The 25,420-nt window shown below is 44.1% G+C and overlaps 1 protein-coding gene across 1 annotated transcript in view; it reads left to right on the forward strand.

Annotated features, from left to right (window-relative positions):
* Window positions 1-25,420, forward strand: part of LOC145359441 (calcium-independent mitochondrial carrier protein SCaMC-3L-like) — a 63,558-nt gene that overhangs the window by 35,263 nt on the left and 2,875 nt on the right. The window contains exons 6-7 of the mRNA XM_080213989.1: window positions 4,383-4,490; window positions 22,680-22,847. Coding sequence (XP_080070115.1) covers window positions 4,383-4,490; window positions 22,680-22,847 — 276 coding nt within the window. The remainder of the gene's footprint in view (window positions 1-4,382; window positions 4,491-22,679; window positions 22,848-25,420) is intronic.

Raw genomic sequence — 25,420 nt, forward strand, 5'->3', positions numbered from 1 at the left:
GATCAGCTCCTTGAAGCTAGTGTCTATCACAGTGTCCGCCCTCTGTATGCCCCACAGTGTGTCCAGCTGCTGCTCCAACTGAACCTGTTGGAGTGTGTGAAGAGCTGCAGCTGGTCACACTTCCCACAGACATAGTCATCAGAGACACTAGAAAGCTCCCTGATCTCCCACATCTGGTAGGAAGAGCATATCGCTGCCATCTCTGCCCTTGCATACTTAAGAATAAGAATATAACTTTGCTTGTCTTTTTTTATCTTGGTTAGAGGAGGAGGGAGAGAGGGAAGCTTCATTGCTCCTTGACACCAGTTCCTCAATCATGGTGACGGAGCTGACTTCTCCCAGGATGCTCCTCTGCTGCCTCTGTCTCTATCGGTGCTCATTAACATTGTATTCTCTATTATTGTTTTTGTTACTGAGTTCACTAACATTGTGCCACCAGGCCAGCACGGTGGTGGGCACTGCTGCCTCACAATGCCAGGGTCCCGGGTTCAATTCTGGCCTTGGGTCACTGTCTGCGTGGAGTTTGCACACTCTCTCCGTGTCTCAATGGGTTTTCTCCGGGTGCTCTGGTTTCCTCCCACGGTCCAAAGATCCGGGTTAGGTGGATTGGCCCTGCTAAGTTGACTCTGGTGTCAGGGGATTAGCAGGGTAAATGCATGGGGTTAAGGGGATAGGGCCTGGGTGGGATTGTGGTTAGTGCAGACTTGATGGGCCGAATGGCCTCCTGCACTGAAGGGAATGTTATTATCCTATGCTTCGAGAACTTTCTCACATTTTCCTTCATGCTAACATTGTGTGTGTGGTTGTTGCTCTCCCCATTGACAGAAGTTGAAAAGCTGAAGTTAACACAGAACATAGAAAAACTACAGCACAAACAGGCCCTTCGGCCTACAAGTTGCGCTGAACATGTCCCTACCTACGAGGCTTACCTATAACCCTCTATCTTACTAAGTCCCATGTACTTATCCAAAAGTCTCTTAAAAGACCCTATCAAATCCGCCTCCACCATCACCGCCGGCAGCCGATTTCCACTCACCCACCACCCTCTGAGTGAAAAACTTACCCCTGACATCTCCTCTGTACCTGCTCCCCAGCACCTTAAACCTGTGTCCTCTTGTGGCAGCCATTTCAGCCCTGGGAAAAAGCCTGTGACTATCCCCTCAATCAATACCTCTCAACATCTTATACACCTCTATCAGGTCACCCCTCATCCTTCGTCTCTCTAAGGAGAAAAGACTGAGCCCTCTTAACCTATCCTCATAAGGCATGCCACCCAATCCAGGCAACATCCTTGTAAATCTCCTCTGCACCCTTTCAATGGCTTCCACATCCTTCCTGTAGTGAGGCGACCAGAACTGAGCACAGTACTCCGAGTGGGGTCTGACTAGGGTCTTATAAAACTGCAGCATTATCTCCCGACTCCTAAACTCAATCCTTCGAATAACAAAGGCTAGTACACCATACGCCTTCTTAACCACATCCTCTACCTGCAAAGCCGATTTGAGAGACCTATGAACCCGGACCCCAAGATCCTTCTGATCTTCCACACTGCTAAGAGTCTTACCCTTAACATTATATTCTGTCATCCTATTTGACCTACCAAAATGAATCACCACACACTTATCTGGGTTGAAGTCCATCTGCCACTTCTCTGCCCAGTCTTGCATCCTATCTGTGTCTTGTTGCAACTTCTGACATCCCTCCAGACTATCCACAACACCTCCAACCTTTGTGTCATTGGCAAACTTACCAACCCATCCCTCCACTTACTTCTCCATCACCCGTCTATCCTCCCTCTCACGCTGTTGACAATCTCTCTCTATTTGCGAGCTAACCTCCTCTCTCCCAGTCATTTCACTTTGATTCCCACCCCCCCCAACATAATTGTTCATTTAAGTAAAACCTGATGCAATGTTTTTGTTTTGCATGTCTTCTCTGCAGTACCGATCATTGGGGTGGCATGCCCCACTGCTGCCTCACAGCGCCAGGGACCCACGTTCAATTCCGGCCTCAGGTCACTGTTTGCATGTTGCCCCCGCACCTCTGGGTTTCCTCCAGGTGCTCCGGTTTCCTCCCACAGTTCAAAGATATGCGGGTTCGGTCGAGTGGCCATGCTGAATTGTCCCTTAGTGTCAGAGGAACTAGCCAGATGAAATGCATAGGGTTAGGCAATAAGGCCTGGGTGGGATTGTTGGCAGTGCAGACTCGATGGGCCAAATGGCCTCCTTCTGCACTGTAAGAATTCTATGATTCATTCCTTTTGTAGAATTTCTGTGATAATCTCTTCTGTGGTGTCTGGAGATGTTCCTTGACAATGAAGTGTCCTGACTGTTTGTTCCACCAGGGTCTGTGCTTTCCCCAGGCTGAGATTTCCCAGGGATACTGAGTACAGTTTTGTGCTCACTGCATTTCCCAGGAACTCAACAAAGACCATTCAACGTTGCTCAGTCTCACCCCATCATAGTTTGCAAATCCCTGGGAATATGTCAACTCTTTCTCTGTCCTCTTTACTGTTTTCGATAATAAGAACATAAGAAATAGGAGCAGGAGTAGGCCATCTAGCCCTTCGAGCCTGCCCCGCCATTCAATAAGATCATGGCTGATCTGAAGTGGCTCAGTTCCACTTTCCCGCTTTCTCCCCATAACCCTTAATTCCCCTGTCTATCAGAAACCTATCCACCCGTGACTTAAATATATTTAGCGAAGTAGCCTCCACCACTTCAACGGGCAGAGAATTCCAGAGATTCATCACCCTTTGCTCCTCAACTCCGATCTAAACTGCGCCGCCTCCCCCCCACCCCCCATCTTGAGGCTGTGCCCTCTAGTCCTGCTGTCCTTTCTGAGCGGGAAGAATCTCTCTACCTCTACCCTATCCATTCCCTTCATTATCTTATACGTCTCTATAAGATCCCCCCTCAGCCTTCTAAACTCCAACGAGTACAGACCCAGTCTATTTAGTTTCTCTTCATAGTCCAACCCCCTCATCTCCGGTATCAGCTAGTGAACCTCCTCTGCACTGCCTCCAAGGCCAAAATATCCTTGCGCAAGTGCGGCGACCAAAACTGCACACAATACTCCAGCTGCGGCCTCACCAGTGCCCTGTACAGTTACAGCAAGACCTCCCTGCTTTTATATTCTATCCCCCTCACTATAAAGGCCAACATTCCATTCGCCTTCTTGATCACCTGCTGCACCTGCAGACTGGGTTTTTGCGACTCATGCACAAGGACCCCCAGGTCCCTCTGCACCGTAGCATGCTGCAGCTTTTTGCCCTTTAAATAGTAATCCCTCCTACTATTATTTCTGCCAAAGTGGATAACCTCACGCTCGCTAACATTATACTCCATCTGCCAGGTCCTCGCCCACTCGCTCAGCCTATCTAGATCCCTCTGCAGACTTTCCATACCCTCCATGCAATTTGCTTTTCCACTCATCTTCGTGTCATCAGCAAATTTCGTCACCCTACACTCAGCCCCCTCCTCCAGATCATCTATATAAATGGTAAATAGCTGAGGCCCCAGCACCGATCCCTGCGGCACTCCACTAGTCACCAACCGCCAACCAGAATAGCACCCATTGATACCAACTCTCTGCCTCCTATTAGACAACCAATCCTCTATCCACACTAACACCTTACTCCCAACTCCATGCCCCCTAACCTTCTGAAGCAACCTTTTATGTGGCACCTTATCAAACGCCTTTTGAAAATCGAGAAACACCACACCCACCAGTTCCCCTCTGTCTACCGCACTAGTCACATCCTCATAGAAATCCAATAAATTTGTCAAACACGACTTCCCCTTAACGAATCCGTGCTGCGTCTGCTCTGTCAAACCATTCTTTTCTAGGTGCCTCACTATTTCTTCTTTGATGACAGATTCAAGCATTTTTCCAACTACAGACGTTAAACTAACCGGCCTATAATTCCCTGCCTTTTGCCTGCTACCTTTTTTAAACAGTGGCGTAACATTAGCCGTTTTCCAATCTTCCGGTACTTCCCCGGAATCCAGCGAATTTTGGTAAATAATTACTAAGGCATCCACTATCACCTCTGCCTTATCCTTCAGAACCCTGGGATGCATTCCATCTGGTCCTGGGGACTTGTCCACCATCAGTCCCATTAGTCTATCAAGCACTACCTCTCTAGTGACAGTAATCGCATTCAGGCCCTCAACTCCTACCATCCTTCTATCTTCAATATGCTAATAATTCGCCTAACTGACTATTATTGCAATTGACCTGAAGTTTATGCTCATCATTTATCCTGCAAAGCAGATGCATCGGTAATCCTCCTCATATTAACAGGAAACTATGATAAGTTACTAAATAAATTGAAATGTGATTGTAATGATTGAATTCTTTTGCTGTATATTTTGGAACAGTATAAGAAGTTTTTTGATGATGGCCACTCCAAGTTCCAACTCCATCAACGTTTTCTGGCAGGGTCTCTTGCTGGAATTACTGGCCAATCTATTGTTTACCCAATGGAGGTAAGATCCTTTGTGATTTGTCCAACTTCAAAAACTAAAACTAGGTATTCCTTAGGGTTTTGATTGGAGGATGTTTATAATCATGCCAGCTGAAGGTCAGAAGCAATCAGGTTCTCAATATTTGTTTACATTATTTTCATATTTTCAGTATCATTGTAGTCTAACAGTTTGAGTTTGTGTGGAGCGGATGGGGTTAGAGGGCTTGATGGATAAACATACGTCACCCTGTGTCAAAATGCTGTCACTAACAGCAGGAAGAATCATAGAAACTCTGTATGCAGAAGCAGGCCAATTGGCCCATCGAGTCCACACCGACTCTCTGAAAGAGCATCTTACCCAGACCCTACCCCCATAACCCCATATATTTACCCCACTAATACCTCCCCCCCCCATCTACATATCTTGGGACAGTAAAGAGCAACTTTAGCATGGCCAATCAAACTAACCTGTGCATCTTTGGAGCATGGGTAGAAACTGGAGCAGCTGGAGGAAACCCACACAGACACTTGGAGAATGTGCAAACTCCACACAGACAGTGACCCAGGGCCAGAATTGAACCCAGGTCACTGGTGCTGCATGCCGGATGTTGGGGATCTATGGAGTATGTTGGTCATTGATCTCTGAGTGTGATGCTGATATTGGAAATGGGTGAGGAAGGAGAGGCTTGTTTTAGTCCCTGTTTGATTATCCACAGATGCCAATGTGAGGGCAAGGTGAGAAAAGCCACAATTCCTGTCACTTTGTGAAATGTTTCCATTAATAGCATGTCCGCTACGACTTCCACCAACTTTTACAGATGCACCATAGAAAGCATTCTTTCTGGTTGTATCACAGCTTGGTATGGGCTCCTGCTCTGCCTAAGACCGCAAGAAACTACAAAAGGTCATGAATGTAGCTAATCCATCACACAAACCAGCCTCCCATCCATTGACTCTGTCTACACTTCCTGCTGCCTTGACAAAGCAACCAGTATAATTAAGGACCCCACGTACCCCGGACATTCTCTCTTCCACCTTCTTCCGTTGGGAAAAAGATACAAAAGTCTGAGGTCACGTACCAACTGACTCAAGAACAGCTTCTTCCCTGCTGCCATCAGACTTTTGAATGGACCTACCTTGCACCAAGTTGATCTTTCTCTGCACCCTAGCTATAACTGTAACGTTACATTCTGCACTCTCTCATTTCCTTCTCTTTGATCGGTATGCTTTGTCAGTATAGTGCGCAAGAAACAATACTTTTCACTGTATACTAATACATGTGATAATAAATCAAATATATCAAATCAAATCAAATTCAGCTTCAGTCCCATCAATTGTTTCCTTCAGTTTAACAACCATACAATACAAGGATCAAGTCTGGGAATATCTTCTCCTGGTCCAATGAAGATGCTTAAACTGCCTTTGTGAAAGTTTCTGCACTGCCTTGGCTCTAGGCCTTAGGTGCGGGCCTAGTCTCCAGGCTGTGAGTTGTGGACTGGTCTCAGGTTATTAGGTGTAAAGTGGCCAGCTTTGGTCAAGCTTGCTACAATTGTACCTTTTTCCTTTCTGATTCTTTATTCTGTATATTTGGCTGTTTGCACCTTTCAAATCCCTTGGCTCTAGAAAATAGCATGTGTATACCTCCACTGAGGTGTATAAGATTATCAGGTATATGGACAGATAGCAGAAAGCAGCTGTTCCCTTGGGTGAGGGGTCAATCACAAGGGGGCATTGTTTTAGGATAAGGAGATTTAAAGGGGTTTTAGAAAAATATTTTTCACTCAGACGGTGGTGGCAGTTTGGACTGACTGCCGGGGGAGGTAGTGGAAGCCTGAAATCTAACAGTCTTTGAAAAATATTTGGATGAGCATGAAACATTATAGCATTCAGTGATATGGGGCAGGAAAATGGGATTAGTGCACTTTTAGTGGTAGTTATTGTTAGTAGCTAGACTTGATGGGCCTAAGGGTCTTTTCTGTGACTCTATGACTGTTATCTCTATTATCTAGGTAAGCTGTTTCCTACTAAAAGTCAATTTAAATCTAGTTCCATCCAGAGGCCTCCAATCTCATTACTGGGAAAATCATATCTTTTGAATGCTTCCTACTGCTGTTACTAGACAGATTTCTACCTGTTGCTGGTCAGATCTCATCCTGTTATGCCTTGTTAAATTCTTCTTACTGCTGTTACTCAGCAAATCCACGTCACCTATTTCTGATTGTAAATGATTGATATTTGTCTTTTTCTCCTCACATATCTATAGAAGCTTTACAGTCAGTCTTATCTTCTCCACAAGTTTACTCACACATTCCGCCCCCTTCCGCGCTGAATTCTAAACTGTCCCCAACCCTCAGGTCTGTTGTTTTTTTTCTGGCCAATTTGTATAATTCTTTCTTGGAACTAATATAATCTCTAATTTCCCTTGCAAACCATGCTCACCATGTCCATTTTATTTTTGGTGTTACAATTCCAGTTGATGTTACCATAGAATCATAGAACCCAACAGTGCAGAAAGGACCCTTCGGCCCATTAAGTTTGCACTGACCACAATCCTACCCAAGCCCTACCCCCATATCCCTACATATTATACCCATTAATCCCTCTAACCTAGGCATCCCTGGACACTAAGGGGCAATTTCTTAGCATGACCAATCAACCTAACCCACACATCTTTGGACTGTGGGAGGAAACCGGAGCACCCGGAGGAAACCCATGCAGACACAAGGAGAACGTGCAAACTCCACACAGACAGTGTCCCGAGCTGGGAATTGAACATAGAACATAGAACACTACAGCACAAACAGGCCCTTCGGCCCACGAGTTGCACCGATCACATCAACACCTACCAATCCGTAGACCTATCTATAACCCCCAATCCCACTAAATCCCATATACTCATCCAGAAGTCTTTTAAAAGACCCCAGCGAGTTCGCCTCCCAGGACCCTGGAGCTGTGTAGCAGTGCTAACCACTGTGCTACCGTGCCATCCAATGTTATAATTGAATGTAAAGATTCCAGAATGGAATACTGGTTCAAACAACTGTAGAGTCACGGAGTTATACAACACAGCAAACCCCTTAGGCCCATCGAGTCTGCATCAACAATAACTACAACTGAATTTGCACTAATTCCATTTTCCAGCACTTGTCCCATATCCTTGAAAGTTGATATTTCAATAGCCATCTTCTTAAAGCTTGTAAGGCTTCTGGCCTCTGTCACCTTCCCAGGCAGTAAATTCCAGATTCTCACCACCCTCTAATTGAAATTTATTTCTCAGATTCCCTCTGGATCTCCTGTCTCTCACTCTAAAATTATGCTCCCCTTATAATTGACCTGCTAACCACGTGGAAGATCTGCTTCCTACTCTGCCTGTCCATATCCCTCATAATCTGATGCACCTCAATCATGTTCCCCCTTAGCTTTTTCTGCTCTAAAGAAAACAATCCAAGCCTATCCAGTCTCTCCTTGAAGATCAAATATTTCATTCTAGGCAACAGCTTGGTGATGGGATTGTATGGTGACATAGTGGTTAGAACCACTGCCTCAGAGCGCCAGGGACCTGGGTTCGATTCCAGCCTTGGGTAACTGTGTGCAACTCTCATGCAATCTTCATGGCTGCACTTCCATGTCCGATTTCCTCCGGGTGCTCCAGTTTCCTCTCACAGTCCAAAGATGTGCAAGTTAGATTGATTGGCCATGCTAAATTGCCTTCCATGTCCAAAGATGTGTAGATTAGAGGGTTTAACAGGGTAAATACATGGTGTTGCAGGATTTTGGGGTTGAGGCCTGGGTGGAATGCTCTGTTGGAGAATCAATATGTACTTCATGAACCAAATAGCCTCTTTCTGCACTGTTTGGATTCTATGAATCTCCTCTGTACCCCGCCCTAGTGCAATCACATCCTCCTGAGAGTGGGGTGACCAGACTGCACACACTACTCCAGCTGCGGACTAACAAACATTCTGTAGAGCTCCAATATAATATCTCTGCTCTAATACACTATGTCACAACTAATAGAGGCAAGTATCCATATGTCTTCATAACTACCTTATTAACCTGCTATGTTGCCTTCAGGGATCTGTCAAAAAGTATCCCAAGATACATTGGTTCTTTTGAGCTTCCTAGTGTGTGCCGTTCATTCAATACTCCCTTGTTCTGATACTACTTCTAAAGTGCACCACCTCACACTGTCCAGGGTTAAATACCACCTGCCACTGCTCTGCCTGTCTGACCAAATACACTCCTTACGACCCTATCCACCTGTGACGTCACTTTTAGGGAGTTCTGTACCTGGATTCCCAGATCCCTCTGTTCATCTGCACTCTTCAGAGTCCTACCATTTACCCTGTACGTTCTACTTTGGTTTGTCCTTCCAAAATGCAATACCTCACATTTGTCTGCGTTAAACTCCATTTGCCATTTTTCAGCCCATTTTTCTAGCTGGTCCAAATCCCTCTGCAACCTTTGAAAAGCTTCCTCACTGTCCACTACACCTCCAATCTTTGTATCATCAGCAAATTTGCTGATCCAATTTACCACATTATCATCCAGATCATTGATACAGATGACAAACAACAATGGACCCAACACCGATCTCTGCGGCACACCACTAGCCACAGGCCTCCACTCAGAGAAGCAATCCTCCACAACCACTCTCTGGCTTCTTCCATTGATGTGGAGATGCCGGTGTTGGACTGGGGTAAACACAGTAAGAAGTCTGACAACACCAGGTTTAAGTCCAACCGATTTATTTGGTAGCACACTCACTAGCTTTCGGGTTAGCCCCTTCGTCAGGTGAATGGGCCGAAGGGGCTAACCCGAAAGCTAGTGAGTTTACTATCAAATAAATCGGTTGGACTTAAACCTGGTGTTGTCAGACTTTTTACTGTGTTCTTCCATTGAGCCAGTGCCTAATCCAATTTACTACCTCCCCATGTATCCCTATCCACTGAACCTTCCTAACTAATCTCCCATGAGGGACCTTATCAAAGGCCTTACTGAAATCCAGGTAGACAACATCCACCGCCTTCCCTTCATCCACTTTCCTGGTAATCTCCTCAAAAAACTCTAATAGATTGGTTAAACATGACCTACCATGCACAAAGCCATGTTGACTCTCCCTAATAAGTCCCTGTCTATCTAAATATTTGTAGATCCTATCCCTTATCACACCTTCCAATAACTTGCCCACCACCGATGTCAAACTTACCGGCCTATAATTTTCCGGATTTCTTTTGGAACCTTTATTAAACAACGGAACAACATGAGCCACCCTCCAATCATCCGGCACCTCCCCCGTGAATACTGACATTTTAAATATGTCTGCCAGGGCCCTGCAAGTTCAAATGTTCCACTTTCCCTGACTGATTCTGAATTGTTCTCATCATTTCTTACTTTTCATTTGCAAACTTATCTTTCATACAAAAAAGTTAATTTTCTGTGCTAATCAGATTTTCCTTCGATTGTTTGTCATCTGCAATAAGAGTTTCATTTTTCTCCATAGTTGTTTCTAAAAGTTTAGGATGTTCTTTTTCAAACCACCTGTTGTAATACAATTGTCATGGCTGTAAATTGGGAGAGGGGAGTGGGCAGAGGGACCTGGGTGTCCTTGTGCACTAGTCACTGAAGGTAAGCACGCAGGTGCAACAGGCGGTAAAGAAGGCAAATGGCACGATGGCCTTCATTGCGAGAGATTTTGAGTACAGGAGCAGGGATGTGTTGTTGCAATTATAGAGGGCCTTGGTGAGGCCACACCTAGAGAATTGTGTGCAGTTTTGGTCTCCTTTTCTGAGGAAGGATGTCCTTGCTCTCGAGGGAGTTCAACAATGGTTTACCAGGCTGATTCTGGGCTTGACGGGACTGGATGTGTGAGGAGAAATTGACAAGATTAGGGTTGTTTTCACTGGAGTTCAGACAAATGAAGGGGGACCTCATAGAGATTTATAAAATTGTAATAAATCTAGATAGGGTAGATTCAGGGAGGATATTCCCAATGGTGGGGGAGTCCAGAACCGGGGAAACAGTCTGAAGATTTAGGGTAGGCCATTTAGGATGGAAGTGAGGAGACATTTCTTCACCTAAAGAGTAGTGAGCCTGTGGAATTCATTACCACAGGAAGTAGTTGATGCCAAAACATCAATGTATTCAAGAGGCGGCTGGATATAGCACTGGGGGTGAATGGGATCAAAGGTTATGGGGAGAAAGCAGGATTAGGCTATTGAGTTGGACAACCAGCCAATGATAGTTATGAATGACAGGGCAGGCTCGAACAGCCAAGTGACCTCCTCTTGTTCCTAGCGTCTATATGTCAAAACATCGCTGCCTTCACAGGCCACATCATTCCCTAGGATGTAACTAATTCCTCCAATAATTTAGGAATAATTCCCACCATAATAATTCAATTTACAAAATTACTTCTTAAATTAACTTTACATGAATTAACAGGTTCATTCTTCCCATTAATTCCTCTTACTAGTCTTTATTAACTCCCTTCATAAGACTTCTTAGAATATAATTTCTATTTCACTATAAATTGTCTCACTAACTTGATCAAGTTTTTTGAGGAAATGACAAAGATGATTGATGAGGGTAGGGCAGTTGATGTTGTCTATATGGACTTCAGTAAGGCCTTTGACAAGGTCCCTCATGGCAGACTGGTACAGAAGGTGAGGTTGCACGGGATCAAAGGTGAACATAGAACAGTACAGCACAGTACAGGCCCTTTGGACCTCAATGTTGTGCCGAACTATGTCCAATCCCAAGATCAAGCTATCCCACTCCCTATCATTTTGATGTGCTCCATGTGCCTATCCAATAACCGCTTGAAAGTTCCTAAAGTGTCCGACTCCACTATCACAGCAGGCAGTGCATTCCACACCCCAACCACTCTCCGAGTGAAGAATCTACCTCGGACATCCCTCCTATATCTCCCACCATGAACCTTATAGTTATGCCCCCTAGTAACAGCTACATCCACCCAAGGAAATAGTCTCTGCACGTCCACTCTATCAATCCCCCTCATCATCTTATAAACCTGTATTAAGTCGCCTCTCATCCTCCTCCACTCCAAAGAGAAAAGCCCCAGCTTCGTCAACCTTTCCTCATAAGACCTACCCTCCAAACCAGGCAGCATCCTGGTAAATCTCCAACTGCACTCTCTCCAACGCTTCCACATCCTTCTTATAGTGAGGTGACCAGAACTGAACACAATATTCCAAATGTGGTCTCACCAACATCTGGTGTAGTTGCAGCAAAACCCCACAGCTCTTAAACTCAAACCCCCTGTTAATAAACGCTAACACATTATAAGCCTTCTTCACGGCTCTATCCACTTGAGTGGCAACCTTCAGAGATCTATGGATTTGAACCCCAAGATCTCTCTGTTCCTCCACATTCCTCAGAACCCTGCCGTTGACTCTGTAATCTGCATTCAAGTTTGTCCTACCAAAATGAATCACCTCGTACTTATCAGGGTTAAACTCCATCTGCCACTTTTCAGCCCAGCTCTGCATCCTATCAATGTCTCTTTGCAGCCTTCAAGAGCCCTCCACCAATCTTGGTGTCATCAGCAAATTTACTGACCCACCCTTCAGCCCCTCTTCCAAATCATTGATAAAAATCACAAATAGCAGAGGACCCAGCACTGACCCTGTGGTACACTGCTGGTAACTGGCCTCCAGTCTGAATATTTTCCCTCCACCACCACCCTCTGTCTTCTCTGAGACAGCCAGTTACTTATCCAATCAGTCAAATTTCCTTCTATCCCACACCTCCTTACTTTCTTCATGAGCCTACCATGGGGAACCTTATCAATCACCTTACTAAAACCCATGTATACGACATCAATTGCTCTACCCTCATCCACACACTCAGTTACCTCCTCAAAGAATTCAATCAAATTTGTGAGTCAGGACTTACCCCTCACGAATCCACGCTGACTATCCCGGATTAAACTGCATCTTTCCAAATAGTCATAAATCCTATCTCTCAGGACCCTTTCCATTAACTTACCGACTACCGAAGTAAGACTAACTGGCCTATTATTACCAGGGTCATTCCTATTTCCTTTCTTGAAGAGAGGAACAACATGTGCCTGTTCTAACCATGTCTCCGTAATGGCCACAACATCATAGTCCCAAAGTTGGCAAGATGGATTCAAAACTGGTTCAGACAAAGAAGACAGAGGGCTGTGTTTCTGAATGGAGGGCTGTGACAAGTGGCATTCCTCAGGGATCAGTGCTGAGACCTTTGCTGTTTGTAATATATAGAAATGATTTGGAGGAAAATGTAATTGGTTTGATTAGTAAGTTTGTGAACGATACAAAGGTTGGTGGACAGTGATGAGGGCCATCAGTGGATACAGCAGGATATAGATCGGTTGGAGACTTGGGCAGAGAGATGGCAGATGGAGTTTAATCTGGACAAGTGTGAGGTAATGTATTTTGGAAGGCCTAATACAGATAGGAAATATACAGTAAATGGCAGAAACTTAAGAGTATTGATAAGCAGAGGGGTCTGGGCGTACAGGTATACAGGTCACTGAAAGTGGCAACATAGATGGAGAAGGTAGTCAGGAAGGCATACGGCATGCTTGCCTTCATTGGCCGGGGCATTGAGTTTAAAACTTGGCAAGCCATGTTGCAGCTTTATTAGGCCGCACTTGGAATATAGCGTTCAATTTTGGTTGCCACACTACCAGAGGGATGTGGAGACTTTGGAAAGAGTACAGAAAATAGGTTGAGAAACTCGGTTTGTTCTCACTGGAACCATAGAGGTTGAGAGGCGATCTGATAGAAATCTACAACATTATGAGGGGCATGGAAAATGTGGAAAGACAGAAGCTTTTTCCCGGGGTCGGGAAAAGTCAATTACTAGGGGACGTAGGTTTAAGGTGCGAGAGGCAAGATTTAAAGGAGATGTATGTGGCAAGAACAGAATATGGTGCTCAACTCATTGATCAACAGTTCCTACGTACCACAGCGAAAAACTGCACAGACAGCACGTTTTTTACACAGAGGATGGTGGGTGCCTGGAGCCCACTGCCAGGAGAGGTAGTGAAAGTGGATAGGATAGTGACTTTTAAGGAGCGTCTTGACAAACACATGAATAGGATGGGAATGGAGAGATATGGTCCCCGGAAGGGTAGGGGATTTTAGTTAAGTTGGGCAGCGTAGTCGGTGCAGGCTCGGAGGGCCAAAGGGTCTGTTCCTGTGCTGTAATTTTCTTTGTTCTTTGTATCGTTAGCTACTTTCAGTGATTGTCTCCTGTATCTCTTAACATTTTAATTTGTTTAATTATTTTGTTAGATGAATAAGGTCATACATCTCCCTTTTAATCAAATCTTCCAGAACCTCCAATAGCCTGATTAGTTGCACTGGTATTCAAATAATGCTTTGAAATATCTTGAGCTCTCGGCCACTTTCTCATTGATTCTGAAGAGGATCTTTCACCTGCACCACTGCTACACTTTCAACAGCTCTTTGTTTTCCAGATGTTTCACCTCCTATTACTGCAATTGACCTTCCATTTAATTTCCAGCAATCTGCCCTATATGTCCCACTTTGTTACAATGGAAACACCTAGGCCTCTGAATGTCACTTCCACGCTCACAACCTTCCTTTTTGATCTGATGTGAAATTTCCTGGCTCTTCCCAGCCATCCTACTACCTCTTTCCTGACTATTTGTTTTTTTTCCCCTTCCCCCACATCCTATGCTTTGCACGTTTAAAATAATTATAAAAAAAAAATTTGGTTCATTGGGCCGATTCATATACATCAGCCATCTCTGCTGCCTATCTAACAGTTTTAACTTTTTCTTCCTCAACATGTGTCCTGATAAGCAAAGGAGTTGAATCATTAAATTTTTCAAAGAGAAAGGCCTCTCTAAGGGCTTCATATGTTTTCTCTAACTTTAACGTCCACATGCAGTAGTCAGAAATACTTCCCTTCACCCTCTCAAATTCAATATGAGTTTGTTCTGGCTGTTTTCTTGCATTTTGAAATTTCTGCCTCAGGAACTAACTCATACACACTAAAGATGGCATTTATTACCACATCATAATCTACAAATACCTCCCCTGACAAGGATGGATAGATTTCACTAGATCTGCCTACCAATCTACTTAGTAGATTGTGGCCATTTCATCTGTTTAGTTAAAGAATGTTTCCACATCCTTTTCCCCAAATTTTGGAAGAGCTTCTACGCATTTAAACATTTTCCACTTTGGTCTTGCTAGAACTGTTCTCTTCCTCAATCAGCTCTGGTCTCTTTGTTCACACTGTCTGTACTTGAAGTTGAAATTCTTTCTCTTTCTCTCCTCTGCCATTGCTAACTTAAGCATTTCTAATTCTGTTTGAAAAGCTCTCTTTGTTCGTCTCTTTCTTTTTCCTGCATTTCAAGTTTTTTCATTTCTATTTCTTTCTCTTTTTCCTTCTCCTGCATTTCTAATTTCATCATCTTTATCTGCAACTGAATTCAATTTCCTTACTTTTTGAAGAATTGGGGCAACAGGCAACCCTTGCAATTTTAAATGTTTTGCTAGACTTTCAATAATCTCAGTTTTACTTACCCCTACATATAATCCTAATTCTAATTTATCTGCCAATTCAGTTAACTGATTCTTGAGGCAGAATCTTACAAGAAAGTGTCAATTCTGGCAAGAAGCTTTTCAGCTCCATTGGCTGGTTTTCTCTCCTGATCTTGCCCCTTTACTTGACTTCAGGAAGCATATTGGAGGACATGCCCCTGTTTACATCAATGATGGTGAAGTGAAAATGATCAAGAGCTTCCAGTTGCTAGGTGTTCAGATCACCTATCCTGGTCCTTCCATGCCAATGCCATGGTTAAGAAAGCACATCAACGCCTTTAGTTTCTCAGGGAGCAAAAGAAATTTGGCGTGACCACTATGATTCACCAAATTTTACAGATGCATCATAGAAAGTATCGTTTCAAGATGTATCACAACTTTGTATGGCTCCTGCTCTGACCAAGTCCACGAGAAACTACAAAGAGTTGTTACCATTGCCCAGTCCATCACGCAATCCATCTATTGATTCTGACTGCATTTCCCGCTGCCTCAGAAAAGCAGTCAGCATTATCATGGACCCCACGCACCCGGACATACTCTCTTGTACCTTCTTACTTTGGTAACAAGGTACAAAAGTCTGAGATCGCGTACCAACTGACTCAAGAACAGAGTTTCTTCCCTGCTACCACCAAACTTTTGAACGGACTTATTATATATTGAACTGATCTTTCTGTTCATCCTATCTGTGACTGTAACAGTACATTCTGCACCCTTTCCTTTCCTTCTACCCTATGTACTCTATGAATGGTGTGCTTTGTCTATATCATGCGCAAGTAATAATACTTTTCACTGCGTCCAATGCATGTGACAATAATAAATCAAATCAAATCAAAAAAAGAGTGGGTGTGGTTTGTGCTGTCACTCTGATAACTTGGGGACAGTTAAAACTGCAAACCAGCTCCACTGTGATCGGGGTGCCTTCACCACAAAGGTATCTGTGCCTTCGCCCTGAGCCCTCTCTGTGCCCCCAATCATCCCTGACTTCCCTCCTTCACCCCCCTCCCCCCATCACCTCCGGTATCCCCATCGCTCTCTATGACTGCTCCACCTCTGTTTGTGAGGCTTCCCCTAGGGGACCACTGCTGTCACTGGCATAGGTTGGAAATGCCAGGTCACCTGCCACGGGATATAAGAACATAACATAAGAAATAGGAGCAGGAGTAGGCCGTCTAGCCCTTCGAGCCTGTCCCGCCATTCAATAAGATCATGGCTGATCTGAAGTGGATCAGTTCTACTTTTCCGCTTTCTCCCCATAACCCTTAATTCCCTTGTCTATCAGAAATCTATCTACCCGTGACTTAAATATATTTAGCGAGGTAGCCTCCACCACTTCAATGGGCAGAGAATTCCAGAGATTCACCACCCTTTGAGTGAAGAAGTTCCTCTTCAACTCCATTCTAAACTGCCCCCTGCCCTTATTTTGAGGCTGTGCCCTCTAGTCCTGTTTTCCAATGATGTGCTAGTAGGCTGATTGGTGTAACAAATTGTCCCTAAATTATTCTCCCCCGAATCTGGTTTCCAATGGGGGTACCATAAGCATAGACACGGGTCAAGGGTGGTGTAGGAAAAATACATTGTTAAGATGGTGGCGCGGGCTCGTTGGGCCGAAGGGCCTGTTTCCCGTGCTGTGTTGTTCTTTGTTCTTTTTGTTCTTTGTTCTTCCTAAGCGGAAAGAATCTCTCCACCTCTACCCTATCTAGCCCCTTCATTATCTTGTAAGTCTCTATAAGATCCCCCCTCAGCCTTCTAAACTCTAACGAGTACAGACCCAATCTACTCAATCTCTAGGATAGTAACAGGGGACATAGTCAGGGCACTGCCTGGATAGGTCCCTCTCCCCCGGGGACTATACAGACTTCTGTGGCCCCAGGGGGCATCATCTCAAGAGGTTTACTTTGGGTTAATGTGTTGTGAGTCATGTTGGTGAGATATGAAAATCTCATGAAGGGGGAATATCTGGAGATGGGGGTGTTTAATTATATTTAAATTTATTAAAATGTATTGAAATCAGGTTTGCTGTCAGTGTGAAATTGATTACATCATCAGTGAAGGACGGAGAAAATCAGATTTGTTATCTCACTGGTAAGTTTCACAACTGAGCCCCCACCAGTGACCTCGCAGTTGGAGAGTGTAGGCTCAAATTTCTATCCTTAATTACTTTTTATAAACATATCAGAGATACATCTTTCACCTTTTGGAATATTTTAGCACTTTCCAACATTGTATTGGATTTTAACCTGTACAACCTGTTACTCCAATTCTTGTGCAATATCTCATTGCCCTACTTACTTTTTAAAGATTCACAGATCCTACCATTTAAAAAACAAATCAGGTTTTGCTATTCAGGAGCTTGTTTTCCATGTTTAAAAAATTCCCAACAAATTATCAGCATCCAATAATCTTTTCTCCGCGTTTTGAAATCCCGCAAGAACCCGCACTATTTTTACAACGGATGTTATAACTGGATGGGAAGAATCGAGAGTGGAGCCTCAGATCTACTTTATTTTAATCAAATTTTAATCATTAATCGCAAGATGCTCATTAGTTTTACCAATAAGGAAAAAAATATAAATTAAATACGAAAAGTTGATTACAAAACAATATTCAATGATCCAGCACAGTGGTTAGTGCTGCTGCCTCACAGCATCAGGGACCAAGACTCAATTCCATCCTCAGGTCACTATCTGTGTGGAGTTTGCACATTCTCCCCGTGTCTCCGTGGGTTTCCTCCAGGTGCTCCAATTTCCTCTCACACTCCAAAGATGTGCGAGTTATGTGGATTGGCCATGCTAAATTGACCCTAGTGTCAGGGAATTAATAGGGTAATGGAGGTTGAGAGAATGGGGCCTGGGTGAATTTGCAGTGGGTGTATTCTCAATGGGCTGAATAGCCTCATTCTGCGCTGTGGGTATTCTATGATTCTATGACTTCTCCTTCACCTTAACAATTGCACACAAGTTTTAAGATGAACACAGATGACAAAGTCCATTTGAAGCTGAATTGGTCTCACAGTACACAAAGTTAATGTTTGAGGATTTCTCCTCAGAATCCCCCCAGATGACTGTCATATGAGAGATTTTAAACTCTGCTTCCAAAATATGCTTTAAAATCTTTGCTCATAGTAAAATATTCATTTAGCAATCCGCATTCTAAAATCCAATTCCCATTTTCCAAACCAACCATGCGACCAGAGCTTTCACTCCAATTTTAGCAGTAACTGTCAGGATTTTCGATGTGGAGATGTTGGTGTTGGTCTGGGCATGGCACAGTAAGAAGTCTCACAACACCAGGTTAAAGTCCAATAGGTTTATCTGGTAGTACGAACTTTCAGAGTGCTGCTCCTTCATCAGGATTTTGGATTAACCTTTTTCAGCTTTTCAATGTTACACCAGTTCTGATATCTAGTCATACTTTTTAATTTGTTTAGAGATGATAGTAAGGCATTTCAATTTTTAGGATTACTTTTAGAAAACCTTTCTCGCTGATTGATTTCTTACCAGCTTTGGCCTGTCCCCCTAAACACAATCCTGTTCTATTTCCCAATTTCCTCTTAGTTATCTTTACCTCCAGACTTTCTGGAAACTTTCCTTCATTTCTCTAGCTTCTTAAATAGTTGCTCTTTAGATCTTTAGCACTAACTGCCTGAACCATTACCCCATTGTAAAGTTTTGCTTACATTGGAACATAGAAACTAGAAGCAGGAGTTTTTGTGCTTGTTCCACCATTCATTATGATCATGGCTGATCATCCAGCTCAATATCCTGATCCCCCCTCTCCCCCATATCCCTTGATTCCTTTAGCCTCAAGAGCTATATCTAATTTCTTCAAATCATATAATGATTTGGCGTCTACTTTCTGTGGTAGTGAATTCCACACATTCACCATCCTTTGGGTAAAGAAATTTCTCATCATCTCAGTTCTAAAAGATTTATCCCTTATCCTCAAACCATGAACTGGATTCCTCCAACATCAGGAGCATTTTTTCTGAATGTTGTTCTGGGCAGCACGGGGGCACAGTGGTTAATGCTGCTGGCTTCACAGCACCAGGGAACCAGGTTCAATTCCTGGCTAGGGTCACTGTGTGGAGTTTGCACATTCTCCCTGTGTCTTCCCACAGTCCAAAGATGTGCAGGTTAGGTTGATTGGCATTGCTAAATTGCCCCCTAGTGTCCCGGGATGCATAGGTTAGAGGGAGTAGCGGGGTAAATATGTGGGGTTATGGGGATAGACCTGTATTGGGCTGTTGTTGGTGAAGACTCGAGGGGCCGAATGGTTTCCTTCTGCACTGCAGGGATTCTAGGTTTCTATGAGAGTACCCCATCTAACCCTGTTAGAATTTTATAAGCTTCTATGAAATCCTCTGTCGCTCCTCTAAACGCCAATGAATACAATCCTATCCAACTCTCTTTCCTCTCTCTAAGGGTCTCCTCAAATGATAGACCTGCGAACCCAGGACTCAACCTGGTAAATCTTCATTGCACTCCTTTTATAGCAAGGACATCCTCCTTCAGATGGGCACCGAAGGTTACCAAAACTGCACACAATACTGCAGGTGGCCTCGCCAAAGCCCTGAACAATTGCAGTAAAACATTCCTATTCCTATACTCAAATCCTCTTTAACAATTTACAGGTTAAGTAGATTGGCCATGCCAAATTGTCTCTTAGTGTCAGGGTGATTAGCTAAGGTTATGGGATAGGGCCTGGGTGGTATTGTGGTCAGTGCAGACTCGAGGGGCTGAATGGCTTCCTTCTGTGTGATTCTATTCTATTCTAACACATAATTTTCTTTCTCTATTACCTGCTGTACCTGCGTGCTTACTTTCAGTAGCTGATGCATGAGAGCATCAAGGTCTCGTTGAGTGTTCACCTCTTCAATTTACACCCATTCAAGTCTTCCTATTATTGCTGCCAAAGTGGATACCTCACATTTATCCACATTACCCTGCATATGCTGTCTGTGTGGAGTTTGCACATTCTCCTCATGTCTGCATGGGTTTCCTCCGGGTACTCCGGTTTCCTCCCACAGTCCAAAGATGTGCGGGTTAGGCTGATTGGCCATGCTAAGAAATTGCCCCTTAGTGTCTTGGGTTGCATAGGTTAAAGGGATTAGTGGGTATAATGTGTAGGGATATGGGGGTAGGGCCTGAGTGGAATTGTGTTCAGTGCAGATTCAATGGGCTGAAGGGCCTCTTTCTGCACTCAAGGGTTCTATGATTCTGCTAGTGGCAGTGTGGCATCATGTCGCCAACATTTACAACTCTACATAACAATGAACCTGGCGCTGTCACTTCTGAGGGGGATATTGGAGGTGATGCTCAGGCAGCCATTACTTTCTGGACAGACCAAGGCTTAAGGAGATCCCACAAGAATACTGGAGACACGCACAAGTGCAGCTCAGGGCCCAGGTTGACAGTCACAGTCACTTTGGACAGAGGGAGAGTGTTGAATGGTGTGTGTGAGTCACTCAGAGGCCTTACTTTCCCTTCATAACAGGTTACCAGTTGCTCTGAGGGGTTCTGCTGGCTGCCAAGCAGGCATCGCTTCCCCGTTGTGGGAATGGGGGCAAGGTTCCCAGTTTAAATACATTTCCACGTTAAGATTGTCAACTTTCTTTTTTTTAATTGCCACAGTTGCTGTTTCTCTGTGCTTCTCCTTCCTGTTGGAGTTTTGATGGGAACCTACAGTTCCTCCTTTCTGGGACCCTTCTAAAACTGTTTAATCTCTGTCCAGCAGGTGGTAATCTTCTTCAACGATTTCTGCAGCTAGAAAACATCAGAAAGCTGCCTATTCTTTTTCTTGATGTACCATTTTTTTCTGTAGCAAATCTCTCCATCTATTTTATAGTAACTCCAGGAGTTGGCTGCAAGGGAACAGTGCTTTATGGCACAAATAAAGTAAAGCAAAACCACAAGCCTGTGGTGAACACAACCAGGTCCCAACAGAGACTACAACAATGGACCCACTTAGGGGTGCACTTTATACAGGGCTTAGTATACGACTTCCATCCAGTAAGGTAATTACCAATCCCAGGGAACTTGTACTCTTCATAGAGTACAAGTTCCTATAGGGAGGTCAATCAATGATTTCCCCATGCAAGTCCTGGGGGTTATCACATATTTCTTCTTTTAAAATCTGGAGCGCATCTATCTCCCTTCCAGTCTGGTATATCTTCTTGTTACTTCAAACACTCCCGTCCTTTTTACTTTAGGTCACGTATTATTTCTCTTGCTCTTGAAGGCTAATTTCTCTTAATTTTAATTTTCAACATCTTTCCCAATCTCTTGACTCATCGGCCACTCTGGGTTCATGACTTTGTCTGTCCCTCAGCATCTGGCACTACCTCAACCTCGGCCGAGAGCCGAAGGGCCTGTACTGCGCTGTAATGTTCAACAACTCTCTCTGAATTTATTTGGCCAAAAGAGGCACTCAGGTCAATATCCCTCCTTTCTAAACTTCAGTTCAACCGGATACTTTCTGGTAGGCTGTGTAGTTAAAGTTAATTCCACCTTCATCACTAATATGTTATATAGTGACTCTTCTGATGTTGTCAATATATTTCAGACTTTGTTCAGAACAAAAGGAGTGACTCACCTGATGAAGGAGCAGCACTGTGAAAGCTCGTGATTATAAATAAACCTGTTGGACTTTAACCTGTTGTTGTGAGACTTCTTACTGTGTCCCCATCCCTGTCCAATACTGGCATCTCCACATCATAGTTTAACCAATCTCCTTGGTCGTGTACTCTGTGCCTGAAATCTATACTGCCCAGGAACCAGAAGCCTGAAGGGGTGGGGCCTGGATGGAGAGAGCCTAAATGGGTGGGACATAAAGGGGTTGGGTTTACAGTGCTGGGGCCTGAAGGGTAGCCCAATTGGGGGAGAGGGGGAGCCAACTGCCACTCTGCAACAGGATTGGATTAGGGAGGAGTGGGGGCCTGACCAGCCTGGACAATGGGAGGAGGAGGTGGTGGCAGGGATTAGATGTCTGTGCATTGTGAGGCTTGCAATTGGCCATGGGCCTCCGCGATTGTGGGTTGGGGAGTTGGTTCAGGCTAGCTTCAGCAGGAGGGACCTGACAGCTTGCTCTCTCTGCAAGACCCCTGCTGCTGAAATTGTGTATATGCAGCATCAGAGGTCTGCACATGCGCAGTAGCTCCCTTTGCAGACTGGCTAATAAATTAAGCCCAGCCCACTGCCTGTAGCAGCTAGAAACAGTCTAGCCCATATTTCCAGTTACTACGTGCATAAGATTGAGTGTGAAAACTCACCCAAAATATGGATCAGGAACTCTCCTATTTTCATAATAGCTGATACTTAGCATCAACCTCCTAAAATTATACCTTTAATTCTGTTTTTCTCACCACAGAAGCTGCCAAATCTGCTGAGTTTTTTCAGCATTTTCTGTTTTTAATGCAGATTGCTATTCGCTCCTATCAACAATTGCCATTCACTCCATTCCCTGGGATATTTTCAATTGTTTCATGTGTTTGTACCAGTTATTTTGATAAAATCTCTGGAATTTAATGTTGTCTGTGAGATTTGGAAAAATTCCTCCAACCCAAAGCCAATGAAATTGAACATTACTACATCACTCACAAACTGATCAGGAATCCTTGCTGCTTTCAGGTACTGAAGACAAGATTGGCTCTGGGGAACACGGGACAGTACAAAGGCGTCAATGACTGTTTGAAGCTTCTCATCAAAAACGAAGGCATCTTTGCCCTCTATGTTGGATACATGCCAAATCTTTTGGGCATCATCCCTTATGCCGGGATTGAGCTTACTGTCTATGAAGTAAGTTTCAAAAATAAATACTGTGGATTTGTGACATTACTTTCCCAGATAAAATTAATCCTTTTAATTCCTGCAATTTGGATTTTTGGCCCAGCACCAGTTGGAACTGTGGACTTCTTGGTCCAGATGTGACTTGAAAATAATCTCACTGCCTCCTGACACTGCTATGTCATGGAATGTTCCTACTCATCTCTGACATGATTCAATCAAATTGCCCCTCACTCTTTTAAACTCCAGTGGAAACAAACCCAGTCTGTCCAATTTTCCCTTATAAGACAACCCTCTCATTCTCGGCATCAATCTTGTAAAACTTCTCTGAGCTGACCCCCAATGGCAAATGGATTGACACTCTTTAGGAAACAGAGTGCAAATAATTGACTCTTGAAAACATTGAAGTCACATTAAGAACGAAAAAAATTGCAGTGCTTTTCACATCCTTAGGACACCAGACGGAACAATTTACAACCAATAAAGTGTCATCAGCGTTGTAATGTAGGAAAGTGCAGCAGCCAATTTACGCCCAACAAATTCCTGCCAACAGCAATATGATAATAACCAGATAGTTTTAGTGATGTTGGTCGAAGGATAAATATTGGGCAGGCTATTGGGGAGAACTTCCTTGTTCTTCATAGTGCAGTGAAAGCTTTGACATCCATGTGAAAGACAACACTTTCACTTGTGCTTGCTTCAGTACTGCATTGTGAACGTCCACTACGTTCTCAAATTAATGCACAGGAATACCTAATTTTCTGACTCAGGTGAAATAATTTATCTTGAATTACAGACGAAACTTAAGACTGAGTAAAACAGTCATTAATAAAAATCTGCCTGAAATGACTTGAATAAAGTATTTATTTGGCCCTTTACACTTGGTTTAGTCAAATGAATCTTCTTAGAATCATAGAATCCCTACAGTGCAGAAGGAGGCCTTTTGATCCATCGAGTCTGCACTGACCACAATCCCACCCAGGCCCTATTCCCATAACCCCATGAATTTTCCCTAGCTAGTCCTCATGACACTAAGGGGCAACTTAGCATGGCCAATCCATCTATGCCACACATCTTTGGACAGTGGGAGGAAACTGGAGCACCCAGAGGAAACCCAGGCAGACACAGGGAGAGTGTGCAAACTCCTCACAGGTAGTGATCCAAGCTGGGAATCAAACCCGGGTCTCTGGCACTGTGAGGCAGCAGTGCTAACCACTGTGCCGCCCAATAAATGCTCTGAACCCTGGCAATTATTGATTTGAGCAGTGATTTAGAAATGATCTATGCCCAGTGTAAGAGTTGGAAATTGACAGCAGTATGATTGAGTCACTTCCGTGTCAATATAATATCAGATGTAAGCTTTCAATGTCTAGCCAGTCATCTGCATCAATGCAAAGGTCAATGACCTGGATGAGGAAGTGGAGGGATGGGTTAGTAAGTTTGCCGACGATACGAAGGTTGGTGGTGTTGTGGATGGTCTGGAGGGATGTCAGAAGTTGCAGCGTGACATAGATAGGATGCAAGACTGTGCGGAGAAGTGGCAGATGGACTTCAACGCAGATAAATGTGTAGTGGTCCATTTTGGCAGGTCCAATGGGATGAAGGAGTACAATATCAAGGGTAGGAGTCTCAGCAGTGTTGAGGAGCAGAAGGACCTTGGGGTCCGAGTCCATAGGACTCTTAAATCGGCCTCGCAGGTGGAGGATGTGGTTAAGAAGGCGTATGGCGTACTGGTCTTCATTAATCGAGGGATTGAGTTTCGGAGTCGGAAGGTAATGCTGCAGCTTTATAAGACTCTTGTCAGACCCCACTTGGAGAACTGTGCGCAGTTCTGGTCGCCTCACAACAGGAAGGATGTGGAAGCTATTGAGAGGGTGCAGAGGAGATTTACAAGGATACTGCCTGGATTGGGAGGCATGCCTTATGAAGATAGGTTGAGGGAGCTAGGGCTCTTCTCCCTGGAGAGACGAAGGTTGAGAGGTGACCTGATAGAGGTTTATAAAATGTTGAGAGGTATAGATAGAGTGGATTCTCAGAGGCTATTTCCCAGGGCTGAAATGGTCACTACGAGAGGACACAGGTTTAAGGTGCTGGGGAGCAGGTACAGAGGAGATGTCGGGGTAAGTTTTTCACTCAGAGGGTGGTGGGTGAGTGGAATCAGCTGCTGTTGGTGGTGGTAGAGGCAAACTCGCTGGGGTCTTTTAAAAGACTTCTGGATAAGTACATGGGATTTAACGGGATTGAGGGTTATAGATAGTTCTATGGCCTGGTAGGTAGGGATATGACCGGCGCAACCTGTGGGCCGAATGGCCTGTTTGTGCTGTAGTTTTCTATGTTCTATGTTTTATAAAGCCTGGGTGTGACAGCAGACTCTGTGTACTCAGAGTCTCTATCTATCATTGCTATCCTGTCAGTGAGTGGAAATGATCAAAATGTTATCCAATATGATACTCTTGTATACATCAACTATACTACAACTAGGTAAGATCCAAAATGAAAGAGCAAAATCTGATCTGTAACAGATGAATATTTTACAAACCCACCCTTCCAATCTTCCCAAACGCTAATGACAGCAAACACGATAG

This window comes from Carcharhinus amblyrhynchos, chromosome 28 (assembly GCF_965287045.1).
Source record: "Carcharhinus amblyrhynchos chromosome 28, sCarAmb.v2.hapA, whole genome shotgun sequence".
Lineage (NCBI taxonomy): Eukaryota > Metazoa > Chordata > Chondrichthyes > Carcharhiniformes > Carcharhinidae > Carcharhinus > Carcharhinus amblyrhynchos.